The following is a 22,611-nucleotide window of genomic DNA, read 5'->3' as shown; positions in this document are numbered from 1 at the left end:
TTGCGAGCCTTCTGTGACAAATTTCTTCAGTGCAGGCTTATTAACAATATAGTACATGCCTTTAAACACTTACGAAGTATTAAATTATTACAAAATATGAACATACACGATAAGCATTCTGTCTCTCCATTGATCTAGAAGGCTTCATAAATATAGCACATATACATATCCATTTCCTAACAACAAAAAAAAAAAAAAAAAAGCAGAGGAGGCCGACAGGAGAACTGTTTTGCAAGCTCCAAAACTTGTAGATTTTACACCAAACAGTCAAGAACGTCAGACCACTGTTTTCCCAAAATGAGTCCAACTTAAGGCTGCAAAGAGCATGAAATCAAGTTCACTACTTTTTTTCAAAAAACTAAACAAAAAAAACCACACTTAAAGCTCCCCTCCCTTCTCCTCCGGGAGGCAAAGTTACAAACCATAGAACAAGCAGGAGGTGAAAGGGTGCTCGAAACCCCAGTTATGCCAAAGTCATTGAGATTTTATATCAATAATCGCACTCCAACTAGTCAAGGTAAAGCAGTGTGGATGCAAAATGACCGTAAATTCCCTTTTCTAATACGTAGTATAATAATTTTAAAAGATAAGAGTAGAAAGGGAGAATTAAATTAGTCATCTGTCAAATTCAAAGTCTAAATATATAAGATGAATGAGTGCACAACTGCATTAACTCTACAGGCTGTCAAAGTTCACACAATAATGCATTACAAAAACGAAAAGCCTAGAGTCAGCAATAAGTGGTAACAAAATTATTCATGCAAAAGATTATTAAAAAAAATAAAACACACACGCACACAAAGTGAAAAAGGAACACTTATCTAGTATCAATGGGTAGAATTTTAATTAAATGGCTAATCCAGGATAATTGGTTGAAGCCCTTTTAATAAGGTTAAATCAGTTGATAAGTTTTCTAAAAGAGACAGTGAACTTGATTTCATGCTGAGAGAAATAGAACATCCATGTGTTACAAACTGTGAAAGCCTTGCTTGAGAAATCAGCTAAAAAGCCTAAAATTTGAAAGCGACCAAATTGAATGTAGTACCACAACAGAGCACTAACCTTAGCATGTTTGCAATTTTCAACTGTTAACACCCTTTAGCTGCCAGATAACACACTGAGCTCAGTTATTTAAAATGGCCAAAACTGATTAAGTGATGACTGCACGAGAGGCATCTTTACTCCATATGCAAATTTCCAACTTGAGGGAGCCATCAGACCCACCACTGTGATAGATATAATCAGGAATCAGAAAATAATCTACAGGAGGACAACTGTACTCACTTGTGGTACAATGTGTGAAAGATTGAAATTTAAGAGAGGTGGCGCCTCCCCTTGATACAAGATCATATGCAAATCTTCCATTTGAGGGGCTTGGATCAATGCATCTAACAGCTATTGATTTTCCTTGATTCAGGATGAATAGATAGCCATCTATCTCTTCCTGAAGAACAAGAAATTTTTTATCCTTCCTCAGAGGTGTGGCTTGGATCAATACAGTGAAGACAGAGTTGTAACGGAAGCGAGTCACAAAATTAACATGCTCTTTAGACATGTGGCTGGAGAGTCTCATAGGTGAACCCCGGAAGAGGCAGTCAGGAAAAGGGCATATACATGGTGCGTAGATGCACTTATCCTCATGCTCATGTTTTATACAGTAACTGACTCTCTTTTTGCAACCGTACCTAAATAACAGCATGATACTTGTACTGATTCAATAACCTTTTCAATGGCCCGACATCCGATATTTCCAATTATCCCACGGCATGAGGGACATTTTTTATCAACAAGGCTGACACAGCATGAGGAGCATGCTATATGCCCACTGTAACACTGCACAAGCAAACAATAATTACGTCATATAATAAAAGGCTTGCAAGGAAAAAAGTTTCACATGATCTACTCATTCAGTGATGGCTTAGATGTCAGATCTACAGTTCCAAAATTGAGCATATGAGTTGATTCAGTTTGTAAAAATTTTACCTAGAGTATCTATCTCCGGTTATTCGTGTCTAACAAGAATAAACAGTTACACAAGTATGTCACAAAAAATTGGAAAGTCTAAACCCTGAAGTAAAGTAACAGCTGTACACACTAATCCAACACCCCCCCCCCCCCACCAAAAAAAAAAGAAAAGAAAAAAAACAGAGCAATCCTGCAGATACCACATGTTAGTAAGTTACAGATCATCCCGCCAAATCACAAATTTGCACTATATAATTACGCCTTCCATAATTTGATCAAACATCATCAAGATTTTATTAAACCTATATACGAATAATAGAGAACAAAAGTAATATAAGTTGAACAAAAGATTTTATTATATTTGAGGGTTTACATAATTATACCAGTATAAGCTGAATAAAAGGTATATAAAATTTTATTAAACCTTCCATCACTCGGGTTCATGTTTTAATTGGGTTGAGGTACTAGTTCTGGTTCGGATTGTTTTCGGATCGAATTAAATCGGTTGACGGTTACTATCATAGGTCGGGGCAAGTTCGGGTTCAAGTCATAAAGTATTGGATCAAATGGGTTTCCGTTTAAGATCACGTCAGGTTACAGGTCACTAGTTTCATCCCATTGTTCGGGTACAGGCTGGGTTTTGTTAAGGTCGGGTTCTCGGGTCGGGTCAGTTTTTGACAGCTCTAACTATAATCCATTAATCCACACTTTTTGAGGAAATTTTGAGGTTTCGGGGCCCGGTGGCAAAAAGTGTTGAGACCCTAGGGGATATATCTCGGGATCATATAATGCTGTTTGAAACCATATATGATCATTATATGTTGTCATAAACATCCGTGGTAGGCTTGAGTTAACAAAATCGGTGCAAGTTGCAAACGGGTAAAATGATCGTTTAAGGGCATATTAGATGTTTCCAACGACCCAATTGGACTCTTGGAGGGTATTAAGGACCATGGTAAGCTTCTCAACAATTTTCATTTCCGAGCAAAAAAAGATCAAAAAATTAAACTATCGAAGGTTATAATCCACACTTTTTTAGGAAATTTTGAGGTATTGGGCTCCGGTAGTGAAAAGTGTAGAGACCCTAGGGAATATATCTCGGTGTCATGTAATGTCGTTTGAAATCATGTACGGGTAAAATGACCGTTTAAGGTCATATTGGAAGGTTCCACCGACCCAATTTAATTCCCAGAGGATATAAGGGACCATGATAAACATCTCGGCAATTTTTATTTCCGGGCGAAAAAAGATCAAAAAATTACAAAATTGAAAGCTATCCTTGCTTTTTGAGGAATTTTGAAGTTTCGAGCCCCGCTGGCGAAAAGCCTTGAAACCCTACGGGATACATCTCGGTGTCATATAATATCGTTTGAGACCACATATGATCATTATATATTGTCATAAACGTCCGAGGTAGCCTTGAGTTTACGAAATCACTACAAATCGTAAACGGGTAAAATAACGTTTAAGGGCATATTGGATGGTACCACCGACCCAATTGGACTCCCGAAGCCTATTAGGGACCATGGTAAACATCTTGGTAATTTTTATTACCGGGGGAAAAAAGATCAAAAAATTACAAAATTGAAGGCTATAATCTGCGCTTTTTAAGAAAATTTTGAGGTTAAGGGGCCTGTGGCGAAAAGCCTAGAGACCCTAAAGAAAACATCTCGGGGTCATATAATGCGGTTTGAAACCATATATGATCATTATATATTGTCATAAACGTCCGTGGTAGGCTTGAGTTTACGAAATCACTACAAGTTGTGAACGGGTAAAATGACCGTTTAAGGGCATATTGGATGGTTCCACTGACCCAATTGTACTCCCGGGGGTATTAGGGACTATGGTAAACATCTTGGCAATTTTTAGTTCCGGGCGAAAGAAGGTTAAAAAAATTACAAAATTGAAGGCTATAATCCACGCTTTTAGAGGAAATTTTAAGGTTCCGGGGCCCGGTGGCGAAAAGCCTTGAGACCTTAAGGGATACATCTCGGGGTCATATAATTCCGTTTGAAACCATATATGATCATTATATATTGTCATAAACGTCCGCGGTGTAGGCTTGATTTTACGAAATTAAATGACCGTTTAAGGGCAAATTGGATGGTTCCATCGACTCAATTGGACTCTTGGAAGTATCGGGGACCATGGTAAACATCTCGGCAATTTTTATTTACGGGCGAAAAAAATTCAGAAAACTAAAAAAATGAAGGCTATAATCCACGCTTTTTAAGGAAATTTTGAGGTTTTGGGGCACGGTGGTGAAAAGCCTTGAAACCGCAAGGGATTCATCTCGGGGTCAAATAATGCCGTTTGAAACCATATATGATTATTATATGTTGTCATAAACGTCTGTGGTAGGCTTGAGTTTACGAAATCACTTTAAGTTGTGAACGGGTAAAATGACCGTTTAAGGGCTTGTTGGATTGTTCTATCGACCCAATCTTACTCCCGAATGATATTAGAAACCATGGTAAATACCTTGGCAATTTTTAGTTCCGGGCGAAAGAAGGTCAAAAAATTACAAAATTAAAGGCTATAATCCACGATTTTTAAGGAAATTTTGAAGTTTAGGGGCACGGCGGCGAAAAGCCTTGAGACCTTAAGGGATACATTTCAGGGTTATATAATTCCTTTTGAAACTACATATGATCATTATATGTTGTCATAAACGTCTGTGGTAGGCTTGATTTTATGAAATCACTTCAAGTTGTAAATGGGTAAAATGACAGTTTAAGGGCATATTGGATGGTTCCACCGATCCAATTGGACTCTAAGAGGGTAATAAGGACCCTGGTAAACATCTTGTCAATTTTTATTTCCGGGCGAAAAAAGGTCAAAAAAAATTACAAAATTTAAGGCTATAATCCACGCTTTTCAAGGAAATTTTGAGATTTTGGGCCCGGTGGCGAGAAGTGGCAAAATTGAAGGCTACAATACACCCCATTGTTCGAGTACAGGCTGGGTTCAGTGTCAGTTAAGGTCAGGTCCTCGAGTCAGGTCAGTTTTTGACGGTTTTAGGGTCTCAATACTTTTCGCTACCGTGCCCTGTAACCTCAAAAATTCCTTAAAAACTATGGATTATATAATCTTCAATTTTGTAATTTTTTGACTTTTTTTCAACCAGAAATAAGAATTGCCGAGTTGTTTACCATGGTCCGGAAAACCCTCCGAGAGTTTAATTGGGTCGCTGGAATCATCCAATTTGCTTTTAAATGGTCATTTTACCCGTTTTCGTACATGCCTCTTGTATTGGCTATAAGCTCTAATGGGGCCTTTACGTTGTCGGATAATGGTCATATATGGGTCCACATAATATTATATGATCCCGAAATTCATCCCGTAGTGTTCCGTGAAATTCCAACACCAGCTCGCGACACCTCCTAAATCGCTCCGATTTCGTGTATTATAGTAAAGTTGTCGATTCGGGTATTCAAGTCGGATTTGGGTTGGGTGAAATCATGTCTCGGATTAAATTAGGATCTAGTATGTCAGGTCAATCTAGCCTCATATCAGGTTCAAGTTCGCGTCAAGTTAATATCAGTTTTATTTATTGTGGGTCGTTCACCTTTTCGTATATGTGTGGTTCAATTCAAGCCAAATTCAAATCAGATTCAATTTCAAATTCGGGTTGTGTTTGAGTCATGTTTGTGTGGGTTAATAGATGGTACATCCGGGTTTGAGTTAGTGTTAAGTTGGGTTTTGGTTCAAGTTCAATTCCAATAAATATCGATGTGCTCAAATTGAACCTATATAATTACGTCTTCCATAATTTGATCAGCTTTATCAACATTTTATTAACCCTATATATGAGTAATAGAGAATAAAAGGCAAATAAGCTGAATCGGATCGTGAGTTGAACAAAAGGCATATAAATGTTATTAAACCTTCCATGATTTGGATACAGGCTCTATTTAGGTCGGGTACTAGTTCAGGTACAAATTGTTATTGGGTCAAATTAAATCGGTTGACGGTTACTCTCGGGTTGGGAGCAGGTTCGGGTTCTAGTCAAAAAGTATTGGATCAAATCGGTTGTCGGTTAACATATGGTCAGGTTCAGGTCAGGTTCAGGTCGGGTTACAGATCACAAGTTTCACCCCATTGTCCGGGTACAAGTTCGGTTCAAATCATTGTCGGTTAAGGTTGAGTTCTTAGGTCGGGTACACGTCAGTATTTGACAGCTTTAAATACTAGGTTAGATTCCCATGCACGGATGTTGAATAATTACAATAACAATATTTTTTTTTTTTTTAGGGGAACAATAACAATATAATTACACAAAAATTAACAAATCAATTCACTGGACACTAAGTATTAAAAAGCATGAAATATATTAAAACATGTGAGAGAAAAAATTTAAATATGTTGTAGTTATATATAACGTTCAAGTTGATATTTTAGCAAGTTTACTTTAAATTTTGTTAAAATAAAAGTCATAATTTAGATGCAAACTTAATTTTTATATAACAATGATTTTTTATTTTTTAGAAATTAATTTTGGCGGGAAATTTTTTAATAGTACAGTGCCAAGTGTCCCTTTAAATTCGCTTTTAGTAATATGTAATAGATTCTTCGCACAAGGGTAAATAACAATAATCTGATTTAAATAATATCTTCAAGATAATCACACTTAAGTGATTTTAATAATTACTTAATGGAATAAATGCTGCGACTCATTCAATACTACAAGAGAACAAGAAGGTATTGTCAGTTTAAGGGAAAAAACTCCAGAACTCCTCCTGCACTACTAAAGTAGTGATAGCCCCAGTAATACTGAAGCTTGCTTGTAAATCACTATACACGATAACCAATAATACAAGAAGTACATAACCCGAGTGAATCATTGTCCAAGTACCTAACATCATATTAAATCTTTATATTACAAAGGGAAATTCTCAATGGTAGCCCTCCACTTTTGCTTTTTCTCAATGGTAGCCAATTTTTTTTTTCGATTCTCAATGGTAGCCTTAAACTTTTCAAAAGTTGCAACCGTAACCTTATTAAGTCTAAAACGTTAAATATCCATTAACTTTAACTATTGTCAACCATTTTCTTTCTCATTCCTTTCATTCATCTTCCATGGCAGCCACCTCCAAGGCTCCAACACCCTCCACTCCAATAACCACCACATCTCCGTCCCTCTTCCACCTCCACCGCAACAACCACCCCCTTTCTATCCATGCCTCCACTCAACCTCAATAACCTCCCACAATCCCACAAAATTGGCCATCAACCCCAAAACCCACCACGAAATCAACCACCCACCAAAACTCCACTCATGAAAACACCCCCTTGGAACCGCCGCCCACCAATGCCCCACCCAAGAAACCCGTATCTCACAAAATTACCACAATACCACCTACATCAAAACCCCTCCTGAACGAAATACCCCTACGAAAACCCCACCCACCTTAGCTTAACCCCTCGTAAGACACCTCCAACCCACAAAAATCACCACCCATCTGGCCATACATACTCGAAAACCCCACCCACAAAAATGAAAAAACCTTAGAATTTGATTGGAAAAAAGGGGGAGAAATGAAGAGCAATTTAGAGAATTAAACAATTAAGAGTTTGGAGGTTGATGGACACTTACACATTTATCAAATACTGGTGATGAAGGTGAAGAGATAAATCTATGGAGTTTGGAGGTTGAAGGAAGAGGAGAGATAAAGAGGATGGAGTTACTTTTTGGGGGTATTTTTCTAGTTTTTGTTTTTGTTTTTTTTTTTTTTAAATTAATTATTGGAATAGTTTACTTGTTTAGTAAACTATAGACGTTAATAAACTATAGACGGTAGTTAGTTAAATTTAACGGAATATCATCATTAAGTTTACAGTTGTAAAAATGTGAAAGTTTAAGGCTACCAAAGGGAATCGAAAAATAAATTGGCTACCATAGGGAAAAAGCAAAAGTAGAGGGCTACCATTGAAAATTTCCTTATTAAAATCTTAATTTTTTTGTCCATGTCTTAACATTTCCAACCATCAACTATCCTCAGACATAAACCGTCCATAATAACTTGTCCATGACCAAGAAAAGATGCATGCTCCAAGAAACCACAGAACATCAACCCTCCTCTATCTTTCACACCATATAGTCCACAAAAGCATCAATCACAAGTCCTTTTAAACTTACAACTTACAAGAGAAATCTGTGCACTGCCACTCCACCATCGAATTCATCATGTTGCATTTTCATACCCAAGTAAAGCAAAATCAAACTAATCTATATAAACCACATAGCATTAACCTCAACAAACAAGCCCAAAAAAGTTACTTGATTATTTCGATAGGTTCCTCCTGGCTAAACACCAAAGGCATTCCAGTCTCCTAAATACAGCCACAATAACTAGTTGAGACACCACCTCCATTTCTATACCATGCCACAATAACCAATTGAAAATTCATACCACTTCTGGTACCCAAATTACCACCAAATCCAAGCAATAATTCCCTAATCACTTAAAAATTGAAACTTTCCAACAAACCCCCAACCAAAACAAAAACCCCCAATTCAAAATCTTAATTCTTCCTAGAGACTGATCAATTAAGATAGCACAAAACCTGAAAATGCAGATTATAACCCTAAAAAGCAAAATCATTTCTAAGAACCCATTAACAAAAATCAATCACCGAAATCAAAATCAACTAAAAAGGGAGAAAAGATTAAAGCTTGAATACAAGAATACCTGAAAAACAGGAACAGTCAATGGGTTGCAGCAAATGGGGCAATCCAAGACATCCGGGTCGCTTAGAACAACAGAAGTGGAGGCAGGAGGCTTGTTGGGTGCCGACTTGATGGGTGCCGAGACATGCGGCTTGGTGGGTGCCGAGACAGGCAAATTGGTGGGTGCCAAGACAGGTGGGTTGGTTGGTGCCGAGACAGGCGGGTTGGTGGGTGCCACTGCAGAATCGGAACTAGATTCATCTTCTAATGATTGTTGATCATCAGAATTAGAGTTAGAGGAAGAAGTGTGGGAAGTTCTTGCTCTTTTAGGATTAAGAAAGTGGAGAGGTGTGTCGTCGGAGTCGGAGTCTTCATCTCTGGAATTCATAGAGAATCTCGCCATTTTAGGGTACAATTAGGGTCGCTTTCAAGATTACCCACAACAAATAAACAGAAATTGGAGGGGGTGGTGGCGGTAATGGTGGCACATTTCACTTGTTTTTTGTTTTATTATTATTTTTATTTTGTGGGGTATAAAATGGGATTAATCTTTGGAAAAAAAAAAAAAAAAAACCACCAAAAGAAGATGAACAAGTTTGTCAGATGACTGACATGACTCAGATCGAGTTAAGTTTGGATAACAAGGGAACAAGTCACAAAGTAGTACTTTGGGTTAATTAACTACGGAGTACAGTACACCTTTTGAAAGTGGGGGAGGGGGATTTGGGAGAGATTGTTATATTGTTCCGGACTTCCGGGTGTATTAAATACTTAACTAACTCAAAGTTAGTTTTGCTCTTCATTTGATGAATAAATAAAAATAATTGTCAAAATTAGAACAAAATATTTATGGTTATGCAGTACACCCGAGTGTATATAACAAATTCCAAGGAAGTGGAGGGAGAAAGGATAAGAGAATCACCGTCTAAAAAGTGCAGCATGTAGTAAGATTGTTCTACAAACTCGATAATGATTTTCTAAAATAAAAAAATAAAAAAAAATAAAAAAAATCATTAATCTCAACAATGATAGTTGATTTTTGGGTTACAAGGTGATTCAATTCAATAGAAATATTTTCCTCTTTAATAAAATAGTCCTAATATGAAATTTTTTTAATTTGTACTATTTTAAAACATAAACTTTCATATGCGGTATGACCAACCATATATATATTTTTTATTGTTTTGAAGATTGATCGAGTTACTCACCCAAGGACAAGGCATACCGGGTTCCGGACACTATTTACGACTCCCAAAGCCCGTTGGGAACCCTTGGAACTACTTGGATGCATAATTCCACCGGGTGAAAAAATGATATACGGAAGGAAACTATGAAGGCTATAATACACGAAATTGGAGCGATTTAGGAGATGTCAGGACCCGCTATCGGAATTTCACGAAACATTAAGGGATGCATCACGGGGTCAGATAATATTGTTTCGACCCATATATAACCATTATCCGGCTACATACAGGCCACATGAAAGTTTATAGCCAATACAAGAGGTGTGTACAAAAATGAGTAAATTGACCATTTTAAGGCAAATTGGATGGTTCCACCCACCCAATTGGACTCCCGGAGGATATTAGAGATCATGGTAAATATCTCGGCAATTTTTATTTCCGGACGAAAAAAGGTAAAAAAAAAAATCCAAAATTGAAGGCTATTATCCACGTTATTTGAAAAATATTGATGTTACGAGGCCTGGTGGCGAAAAGTCTTGAGATCCTAAATGATACATCTTAGGGTCATATAATGACATTTGGAACCATATATGACCATTATATGTTGTCAAAAATGTCCGTTGTAGCCTTGAATTCACGAAATCGGTGCAAATACGAAAACGGGTAAAATGACAGTTATAAGGAAAATTGGATGGTTCCACCCACCCAATTGGACTCTCAGAGGGTATTAGGGACCATGGTAAACATCTCGGCAATTTTTGTTTCTGGGCGAAAAAAAGTCAAAGTATTCCAAAATTGAATAATCCAAGCTTTTTGAGGAATTTTTGAAGTTACGGGGTCCGATGGCGAAAAGTATAGAGATCCTAGGGGATACATTTTAGGGTCATATAATGATGTTTGGAACCATATATGACCATTATATCCTTTAAAAAATGTCCGTGGTAGGCTTGATTTCACGAAATCAGTGCAAGTACGAAAACGGGTAAATTGACCGTTTTAAAGCTAATTAAATGGTTCCACCCACCCAATTGGACTCTCGGAGGGTATTAAGGACCATGGTTAACATCTCAGCAATTTTTATTTTCGGGCGAAAAAAAAGTCAAAAAATTCCAAAATTGAAGGCTATTATCCACGCTTTTTGAGGTTACGAGGCCTAGTGGCGAAAAGTCTTGAGACCCTAAGGGATACATCTTAAGGTCATATAATGTCGTTTGGAACCATATATGACCATTTTTATGTTGTCATAACTGTCCGTGGTAGGCTTGACTTCACGAAATTGGTGCAAGTTGTGGACGGGTAAATTGACCTTTAAAGGCATATTGGATGGTTGCACCTACCCAAATAGACTCCCGTGGTGTATTCCATGGTAAGCATCTCGACAATTTTTATTTTCGGGTCAAAATAAATGGAAAATTGTCCAAAATTGAAGGCATACACTATTTGGATCAATTTTTGATGTTTTTTCGAAAAATGAATAGAATGTGTTCGATGACTACTGGGGTCGTATAAGGTGGTTTAAAACCATAAGGCACCGATAAAGATGTTTATAAAGTACCTAGAATGAGTTTTGACTCTATTTTGAAATTCATGAAATATAGTGATATCATAGAAGTGTAATAATGTGATGTGACTTGACTTGACTATAGTGATGTCATATATTTTTAATGATGTCATATAAGTATATTGAAGTGATGTGACTTGACTATAATGATGTCATGAAAGTATATATGAAGTGATGTGATGACTATAATGATGTCATCAAAGTATATAAGAAGTGATGTGACTTGACTATAATAATGTCATATTATGTAAATAAATTTGTAAGATGTGATGTCATAATATGACATGAGTTGACAATAATGATGTCATAAAAGTATAATTATGCTATATAAGTGATGTAATATGAGTAAAATAGTGATATGATGTGATGTAATGTAACCAAAATAGTGATGAGATTTGACAAAAGTAATGAAAATAAACACATTATATGATATGATGATTGATTTGACAGTAGTGACTATTCATTATTACTATTCTCATGTGTGTGTGTTGATTTCACAATAACTAGCTACGAGCATAATATTCCTTAAACACAAGGACACCACATGCCCATATGTGACCGAAAGATAGTTGTATGTAGTTTCAAACAATGTCATAGGCCCTAAGATGCTTCCCTTACCATTATTTCAACTTTCAACACAAAAATGATACTATTTCGTGTATTATAACCTTCATATTTGTCCTCTAGAGAACATTTTGACACTCGACAATGTTAAGCATCTTGTGACCAAATCAAAATCACACCTTGGCTTTAGAAGAGAACTTTGATTTGAGATGAGGATGAGCTCTGTTTATCAAACTTTCTACAAGCGAAGCAACAAATACAAGTACCCTTGCTTGTATATGAGAGTCACAAAAACAAATGATGGGAATAAACCATTTGAGCTATCCCTCACTCTCTAGATTTACAAATACTAACTCCCTTGAGGTTGTCATGATTCAAATCTTTATCAGCAAACATAGAGATAAGTTCCTCACATATCTGAGCAAAAAAGATAGTCAATTTGTAGAGGGCCACCTTTGATAGATTAACTCCTTTGGCCATTGCTACATATTTTGTAACTAAGAAATTTGACGCATTTCATTGCATCATGTTAATGCTAATCCAGTGTGTACATCTCAAACTTTCTTCATCTCTTCTTTGGGGGCAGCCTCCTTTCAAACCTCTTTGGCAGAACAAGTATGTGTTCGAAGTAGTACTTTATTATCAACGAGTATTTCTTATTTTGTCAAAAGAAGCTAATAATTGTTGCACTTCAATCACAAAGTCACAAACAAACTTGTCACCTGGGAGTCCACAAGCATACCAAGCAGATTCAAACAGCATTACAAGAGAATCTACCTGGAGAAAATGTCAGCTAAGTACAATGAAGATGCCTATTTCTTCAGCGCAAGCTTATTAACAATATAGTACATGCCTTTAAACACTTACGAAGTATTAAAGTATTACAAAATATGAACATACACAACAAGCATTCTGTCTCTCCATTGATCTAGAAGGTTTCATAAATATAGCATACATTGTATATACATATCCATTTCCTAACAGAACCCAACAAAAAAAAAAAAAAAAAAAAAAAAAAAAAAAAAAAAAAAAAAAAAAAAAACTAAAAAAAAAAAAAACAGCAGAGGCGGCCGACAGGAGAACTGTTTTGCAAGCTCCAAAAATTGTAGATTTTACACCAAATAGTCAAGATCGTCAGACCACTGCTTTCCCAAAATGAGTACAACTAAAGAGCATGAAATCAAGTTCACTACTTTTTTTTCAAAAACAAAACAAAAAAAAACCACACGTAAAGCTCCCCTCCCCCCTCCTCCGGAGGCAAAGTTACAAACCATAGAACAAGCAGGAGGTGAAAGGGTGCTCGAAACTCCAGCTATGCCAAAGTCATCGAGATTTTATATCAAAAATCGCACTCCAACTAGTCAAGGTAAAGCAATGTGGATGCAAAATTATCGTGAATTCCCATTTATAGTATAATAATTTTAAAAGATAAGAGTACAAAGGGAGAATAAATTAGTCATCTGTCAAATTCAAAGTCTATAAATATAAGATGAATGAGTGCACAACTGCATTAACTCTACAGGCTGTCAAAGTTCACACAATAATGCATTTTAAAAATGAAAAGCCTAGAATCAGCAATAAGTGGTAACAAAATTATTCATGTAAAAGATAAAAAAAAAAAAAAAAAAAATATTAAAAACAACACAGAGTGAAAAAGGAACACTTTAGTATCAAGGGGTAGAATTTTACTCAGGTTAAATCAGGTTGATAAGTTTTCTAAACGAGACAGTGAACTTGATTTCATGCTGAGAGAAATGGAACATCCATGTGTAGCAAACTGTGAAAGCCTTGCTTGAGAATTCAGCTAAAAGCCTAAAATTTGAAGGGGACCAAATTGAATGTAGTACCACACTACCACACAGAACACTAACCTTAGCATGTTTGCAATTTTCAACTGTTAACACCCTTTAACTGCCCGATAACCCACTGAGCTCAGTCATTTCAAATAGCCAAGACTTCTTAAGACGACTGTACGAGAGGCCCGTATGCAAATTTCCAACTTGAGGGAGCCATCAGACCCACCACTGTGGTAGAAATAATCAGGAATCGGAAAATAATCTACAGAAGGAGGATCATTGAAATGCCTAGTGATACAACGTGTGAAAGATTGAAATTTTAGAGAGGTGGCGCCTCCCCTTGATACAAGTTCATATGCAAATCTTCCATTTGAGGGGCTTGGATCAATGCATCTAACTGCTATTGAGTTTCCTTGATTCAGGATGAACAGAAAGCCATCTTTCTCTGCCTGAAGAACAAGATATTTTTTATCCGTCCCCAGAGATACAGTGAACACAGAGTTGTAACGGAAGCGAGTCACAAAATTAACATGCTCTTTAGACATGTGGCTGGAAAGTCTCATAGGTGAACCCCGGAAGAGGCAGTCAGGAAAAGGGCATATACATGGTGCGTAGATGCACTTATCCTCATGCTCATGTTTTATACAATAACTGACTCTCTTTTTGCAGCCGTACTCTAAATAACAGCATGATACTTGTACTGATTCAATAACCTTTTCAATGGCCCGACATCGGATATTTCCAATTATCCCACGGCATGAGGGACATTTTTTATCAACAAGGCTGACACAGCATGAGGAGCATGCTATATGCCCACTGTAACACTGCACAAGCAAACAATAATTACGTCATATAATAAAAGGCTTGCAAGCAAAAAAGTTTCACATGATCTACTCATTCAGTGATGGCTTAGATGTCAGATCTAAAGTTTCAAAAATGAGCATATGAGTTGATTCAGTTTGTAAAAACTTTACCTAGAGTATCTATCTCCAGTTATTCGTGTCTAACAAGAATAAACAGCTACACAAGCATGTCACGAAAAATTGGAAAGTCTAACTCTGAAGTAAAGTAACAGCTGTACACACAAATCCAACCCCCCCCCCCCCCCCAAAAAAAAAAAAAAAAAACAGAGCAATCCTGCAGATACCACAAGTTGCAGATCATCCCGCCAAATCACAATTTTGCACCTAAAATAGTAAAACGAACCAAAATTTCATGTTTGAGATTGATCCTAGAATAATATTCTCCACACAAAGGGTAATTAACAATAATCTGATCTAAATCATATCTTCAAGAATCAAGAAAATCACACTGAAGTGATTTTAATAATTGCTTAATGGAATAAATGCTGTGACTCATTCAATACTACAAGAGAACAAGAAGGCATTGTCATTTTAAGGGAAGAAACTCCTGCACTACTAAAGTAGTGATAGCCTGAGCATGATACTGAAGCTTGCTTGTAAATCACTATTACACGATAATCAATAATAATAGGAAGAAGTACATAACCCGAGTGAATCATTGTCCAAGTACCTAACATCATATTAAATCTTTATATTACAAATCTTAATTTTTTGTCCATGTCTTAACATTTCCAACCATCAACTATCCTAAGACATAAACCCTCCATAATAACTTGTCCGTGACCAGGAAAAGATGCATGCTTTAAGAAACCACAGACCATCAACCCTCCTCTATCTTTCACACCATAAAGTCCACAAAAGTATCAATCACAAGTCCTTTTAAACTTACAACTTACAAGAGAAAGTTGTGCACTGTCACTCCACCATCGAATTCATCGTGTTGCATTTGCATACCCAAGTAGAGCAAAATCAAACTAATCTATATAAACCACATAGTATTAACCTTAATCCTCAACAAACAAGCCCAAAAAAGTTACTTGTTTATTTCGATAGGTTCCTCCCGGCTAACACCAAATGCATTCCAGTCTCCTAAATAGCACCACAATAACTAGTTGAGGCATCACCTCCATCCCTATACCATACCACAATAACCAATTGAAAGTTCATACCACTTCTGGTACCCAAATTACCACCAAATCCAAGCAATAATTCTTAAAAATTGTATCTTTCCAACACACCCCCAACCAAAACAAAACCCCCAACACATAATTTCAATTCTTCCTGCAGACTCATTAATTAAGATAACACAAAACCTAAAAATGCAGATTATAACCCTAAAAAGCAAAATCATTTCTAAGAACCCATTAACAAAAATCAATCACCGAAATCAAAATCAACTAAAAAGGGGAGAAAAGATTAAAGCTTAATACAGGAATACCTGAAAAACGGGAACAGTCAATGGGTTGAAGCAAATGGGGCAATCCAAGACATCCGGGTCGCTTAGAACAACAGAAGTGGAGGCAGGAGGCTTGGTGGGTGCCGAGACATGCGGCTTGGTGGGTGCCGAGACAGGCAAATTGGTGGGTGCCAAGACAGGTGGGTTGGTGGGTGCCGAGACAGGCGGGTTGGTGGGTGCCACTGCAGAATCGGAACTAGATTCATCATCTTCTGATGATAGTTGATCATCAGAATTAGAGTTAGAGGAAGAAGAGGTATGAGAAGTGTGGGAAGTTCTTGTTCTTTTAGGGTTAGGAGGGGGGAGAGAAGTGTCGTCGGAGTCGGAGTCTTCATCTCTGGAATTCATGGAAAATCTCGCCATTTTAGGTTTAGGGTACACTCAATTCCAATTTCAAGATTACCCACAACACACAAATTGGAGGAGGTGGTGGCGGTATTGGTGGCACGTTTCACTTTTTTTTGGTAAATGATGAACAACTTGGTCAGATGACTCAAATCTAGTTAAGTTTGGATAACAAGGGAACAAGACACAAACTAGATCTTTTGAAAGTTGGGACTTGGGAGGAAGGGTAAAAGTAGTGACGAATCAGAAATTTTAAATTGAGGGGACAAATAAATATACAATCCAAATACTTAATAAAGAAATCTTAAACACTTTGTTTGGATAGGCCGAGAAATGAAAGGAAAAGAAGACAAGTGAAATAGAGGGGGACAAATTCTCTTTTTTGGGTAAAAGATTGAGGAAGGAAAGGGAAGGAGAGAGAGGGATCCATTTTCCCTCTCTCTTTACCCTATGTTTGGATTAAAGGAAATGGAGAGAAAGGGAGGGAAGAAAACTAGAGGGATGGATTATCCTTCATTCGGATAACAAATGAGAAATGAAGTAAATTGAAGGGGAGAGAAATGGAGGGATTGTGAGAAATTCATCTTTCCAACAATGGAGAGATTTGGAAGGAAAACTCATCATTTTCCCCTCCCCTTCCTTTCCTTTCCCTCCCCTTCTTTTCCCTCCCACTTAGTTATCCAAACAAAGCCTTAATAAGCATAATCTCTCCAAAATTAGAGAGATTTGGAGGGAAAATGGAGCTCAGCTCCCCCTCCCTTTCTTTTCCCTTCCCTTCCTCCATTTTCCCTCCCCTTCTTTTCCTTCCTTCTTTGCTATCCAAATAAAGCGTAAATCTTTTAAGCAAACTGCATATAGGGACTTGATCCCGCGTGGAGCATATGTTAGTTCTAGTGCTTTACCATCGCATCATCTAACTTGAACCAAATTTGAAACCATTTTACCCTCGCATCATCTAATGGCCTGTTCTGATTGACCGAATTGAGCTGAAATATTGCAGCTGAACTGAACTGAATATTTTATGAGAGAAGGAAATTAAGATAAGAACTGAACTGAATTAATTGGAGCTAATCTGAATTAAACTGAACTGAAAATAAGCTGGAGTAAATATAGCATTACCTTTATATTAAACCAAATTTTGAATCAGCCTGATTGTAAATTTATGGGTATTTAGGTTGAGTCAATTTCAATTTATGTTAATAAAAAAGTTGATTTATGAATTATGTTTTCTACATCTGGATTTGGATCAATTATTAGATATGATATACGAAGCACATTTTTTGACATACCCTAGTGTTAGGATTCAGGAATATAGGAAATTATTTTATTGCGATATATTTCCCACATATATTTATTTATTTACGCAGTAGGATAATAATATGTCTTAATGATATAGTTTCGTTTCAAAAGAAAAATATATAACATAGTAATTTGATATAGTGTAGGATTAGGAAATCTTCTTTTTTTTTTTTTTTTTTTTTGAGAGTTAGGAAAGCTTCTTTTACCACAAGTTATTATGCATATTATTTTGTGAATAATTAATAAAAACAAATCTCCCTCAAAAAAAAAAAGAAAATAAAATAAAAACAAATCCAAAAGTGTTGTGAAATAAGGAGAAATATGAGAGATTAAGAGAGAATTAATCTGTGTATTTCATTCCATATGATAAGATATATATATACATACAATATAGTTAGGGCTTGATTGGATAAGAATATAAACCTTATCTAGATTGTTCTGGAATGATACAAAGGAGGATAATGGTCATCCACACGATATTTCATAACACTCCTCCTTGGATGTCCATTATCGAAGACTGTGCCTCGTTAAACCTTATTAGGAAAACCCTGTGGGATAAAAACCTAATGAAGGAAAAAGAGAACAACATTCTTCGTAATACGCTTGATATGCTGCCTCATTAAAAACCTTACCAGGAAAACCCAATGTGGGACAAAACCATGGTCAAGGGAAAAAGAGTGCAGCGCGTATTTTCTCCCCCTAATGAATACATAACTTGAGATCTTCTAGCGCCGCAACAATGTATCCAATATGTTTGCATATCTTCTCATATGTAGTAAGTATCATTAGTTGATCTTCAATTCTCTTAAGCTGAAGTTGCATCTTCAATTCTTCAAGTCTTCTCGTGAACATGTGAAGTGTCTTCATTTCACCATACATGTGTTTATCTCTAATATCATTATTTCAAATCTCTGTTTAATAGTTGATTTAAAACTTATGCAGTTATGACTTCTGCTGGAAGTCGTTATTGATGATCATTATTTGATCAAACATTCTTTAATAATAATATGATGACAAAACTTGATATTATCAATGTCGTTCTTCAATCTCATATGAATTATAATATGAGACATATAATTATATACGCTAATCATGGTTCTTCCTGACCATAAGAAAACATTCTCACGCATAAGTATTCCATTGATATTCTTTAGACGTTTCATAATTGACACGATAGCTCTCTTGCAAACATGAATAGTAAATCTCAACAACTCTCATATGCTCAAACTTCAGGTTGAGATGTCAATGATTTAATCACATAGACTAAAGTTTAATAATACATACAATATTCAAAATATAATTTTTGTAGGGCTGGATATATAAATGCTTCGTACATAAGTTCTTCATGAACTCTTCTTCTTACATGATTCATAATATGCAATTGAATCGGCGTCATCAATAATTTCATCACAATTATAAGCCCACTAGAATATAAATATTTCTTTCTCAGAATCCATCAGTGTTGTAAATATGTCTTACTATACTTTGAATGAACATTGACATACACCAGGCCACAATTATTATATAGAAATTAATTAAAGCATGCAATGTGAGATATAAAAATATGATAACATAATTAACAAATTATACAATGAGTAATGCATTTACAACTTCGAACATATGTAATGAACAATCCAATAACCTAAGACTCACACATGCATATGAATATAAATAAGACTCGAAATAATGCAAGACACTGTACAGTGTGGATTTTAAAAATCCATATTTCTTTGGACTTCTGGTCCATGATAAACTTTTATTATTATCATTATGTCGACATTAAAATGGACATATATTTCAGATCCCTTATTCACTAGTCCATTATATCATGCGCATGCATTATTTATAGGTTCCATCATATACTGATATCATCATATTATTACTCAAGGTACAATTTTAATTTGCATGCTATTTTGACAATGATATCTGAATACATTTCTCATTGGTACCATCATAATTTTTCTTACATCATAGGCCATCTATTATAATAATTCAGATATCTATACCACTTTTAGGGTATTTCATTCACTATGGTATTTATATACTATTACACTATTAATGTTAACTGCACTATCTTGCCAAATATCATATCTATTAAACATATCTTTATTTTGGAACCGATCATATACAACCTACACTTCAGGTGTAATGATTCAAGTACAATTGGCAAGATTTTATCTCAATGTATACACATAATATGACCAAAATGTATCTTCAACGCTATGCAACATGAGTCATAACTGAATACAAATCAAATCATAAATGTGCAACATATCTTGATAACATATGGACGAAAGTTGGCTAGAAAACATTTCAAACTACCATTATATATACTAGTATATAGGGATCATCAATTTAATTCATTTTTTTTTGCCAACTTACTCTAATTCTCCCCCTAAGTTGGTAAAATATCTCATATATAGGGGCATCACAATTCTTCACCAACTTAGTATACACATTTGTAATAAAATTCATTTCATGGGAGGATCATAATCAACAAAATTTATCTCTCAGAAGAATTATATTAAACAAGCTTTTATCTCTTCTAGAGAGCAATTTTAAATCATTATACATTGCATAACGCATATGTATTTATTATTAAATCTTTCATAATTTGTTCTCTTCAGGAGATCAATAATTCAGCATCAATGGGGAGACATATGTTGTGTAGTTGAATTTGCTTCTTTTCTTAATTCTTATGTGCTGACATATAATAGCCCCAATCAAAAGAATTGTTATACAAGCATAAATCACTTGCTTGTAATTCTACTAGGTGGTGATCTTCTGGATCTTTAAAGACTTAAATAGTGTATTTGGTAAGCTTCTGGTCACCTGATAGTTGATAATAATGTATAAGTTATTTTGGTGAACTTCTGGTCACCCATTACTCTTTAAATAAAAAAATTAAAATCTATTAACTCTTGAAATTTTCCTCAATACAAGTTATTATGAATCATAATTCATATGTAGGTCAATCTCAATGTTATGTCTTGCTATTCAATTCATTTCATATATCTAACATTAAGAGAGCGTCAGCACATTATCAAATGAAACTTCAGGTTTCCATAACGGGTAGTTATTAAACCCGGATGGCCTAATTAATTATCACATCCAATCACTTTTCTAACTTTGAGTTCTGGTCAGTTTTCCAACACTAGTGATCACTTTATTAAACTTAATTTATGCATGGCCATGAATATGATGTGATATTATAACACCAACATGTGTTTCTTTATACAATTGGCAAGACAATCAATTAATATTTTATCCAATAATTACTCATACTCTACTGGAGTTTAAACTATAAACTTGATACATATTTATCTTGTTGGATATTTTATACTCTTCTGGAGTCTATTAATTATATAATCATGAAACATATAAATCTTACTAAAAGTGATTTCTTCTAGAAATGTAATGAGATTTATCATTTCCTCAAATTTGTCATTGTCAATAGTTGCTCCATTCCTTTTCTGAAGGTTGTTATATTTTAACTCTATTGGACTACAATGCTTCAGACGAACTTTAGGTTCACTAGCAATCGATGTTGTCCTTCTGGGACAATAATAATAATTGGAGCATTTATAATTAGTATATGATCAATGACATTTATATCCATCTTCAAGATGATATCATTTCAAAATATTTAAATAACATGTGGCCACTTCTGTTACATAAATCGTTAATATTTAAGTTAAAAATGTACCAAACTGACCATCAATATATTTTATTATTTATGTGCAAGGATAAAATAATGGAATAATTAATACAGTCTCCCCCTGATCCTTGCACGTAGGACATGAATTGAATTCAACAACATTTAAATCTTATCCACAGGGCATAAATTCTTTTAGCAATACATGTATCAAGCATAATAAAGTTATCCGTACAAACTTAATTGTTCTTACTCGTAACTCTTGCCCAATTATATTAACCTTTGTATCGAAAATTCTTAAAACTATGGGCAAAATAAATATAAAATTCAAGCAAGTTTCTCACGATGTCATGTTTAATTACTTGAACTCATAACACACTTTTTGCTATATATTTAATTAATTAAGGAACTTCAAGTCTGTATGTACGAGAACATATACCAATCCATCTACATTTTTCAGAAAGAGAAGGTTAAAATAAGACATGACATAATCAGTTTGAGCTTTAGTCAAAACATACCTTATTCGATCCACTCAACTATACTAGCCAAAATTAAGCTTTGGAAACAAAATTAAAGTTGATTAATAATTCTAAATTCCCTTTCATTGTCAAGTTAATCGAGATTTGACACAAAAAATGTATGTATGCATACCATATACAATACAAAATAATGCATTAATACAATAAGGTATAATGAATTGAGAGTCGTACCGTTTAGCACTTTAAAGCAATATATGTTATGTACTTGAAACAAAATTACCCTTGGCTAATCAATAAAACATAAACAACCTTAATCATAAAACCAAATATGATGTATACGAAGGGTAATTGATCGTCAAAATACAAAATTGCTTTCACGATTGTAACAGAGTGCCTACTACATACTATACTCACTAAAGCCAAGTGACCAAGTGAGATTCAAGGCCAAACAATTGTCAGATACAATAAACAATCAACTTAATGCTTTGTTTGAAAGAAATTCACATGATACATTAATAAAATAAAATAATAATATTTATCATTTATCAAACTCAAATCTATTATAAATTATAGGAAATAATTATTTGACATTACAATTAAATCCGTAATTATATTGGACGTACCTTTACTAGTGCATAACATATAATCTGCAAATTGATCCCTTCAAAAACCAGCTTTTTATGTACAAGTCATATGTAATTATGACTCTATAATAGTTTTTATTTCTTGAGTATATACTACCAAAAAGATTAATACTCGTATGATATAATA

The 22,611-nt window shown here is 35.1% G+C and overlaps 2 protein-coding genes across 2 annotated transcripts; both read right to left on the bottom strand.

Moving 5' to 3' along the window:
• Window positions 1-1,150: 1,150 nt before the first annotated feature.
• On the bottom strand, window positions 1,151-1,573 carry LOC145593864 (uncharacterized). The gene has a single exon (XM_081650228.1). It carries the CDS (start codon window positions 1,571-1,573, stop codon window positions 1,151-1,153), a length of 423 nt encoding a protein of 140 aa, XP_081506354.1.
• LOC145593863 (uncharacterized) lies at window positions 1,523-16,517 on the bottom strand. Its single transcript, XM_081650227.1, has 6 exons — window positions 16,045-16,517; window positions 13,898-14,567; window positions 13,219-13,259; window positions 12,663-12,724; window positions 8,661-9,015; window positions 1,523-1,833 (listed from the first exon to the last, which is right to left on the bottom strand). The coding sequence occupies exons 1-6, from the start codon at window positions 16,423-16,425 to the stop codon at window positions 1,651-1,653; spliced, it is 1,692 nt and encodes a 563-aa protein (XP_081506353.1). The 5' UTR covers window positions 16,426-16,517; the 3' UTR covers window positions 1,523-1,650.
• Window positions 16,518-22,611: the final 6,094 nt, after the last annotated feature.

This window comes from Chenopodium album, chromosome 19 (genome assembly GCF_948465745.1).
Source record: "Chenopodium album chromosome 19, dcCheAlbu1.1, whole genome shotgun sequence".
Taxonomy (NCBI): domain Eukaryota; kingdom Viridiplantae; phylum Streptophyta; class Magnoliopsida; order Caryophyllales; family Amaranthaceae; genus Chenopodium; species Chenopodium album.
The sequence above is the reverse complement of the archived record's forward strand: the minus strand, read 5'-3'. Positions and strand labels throughout refer to the sequence as shown.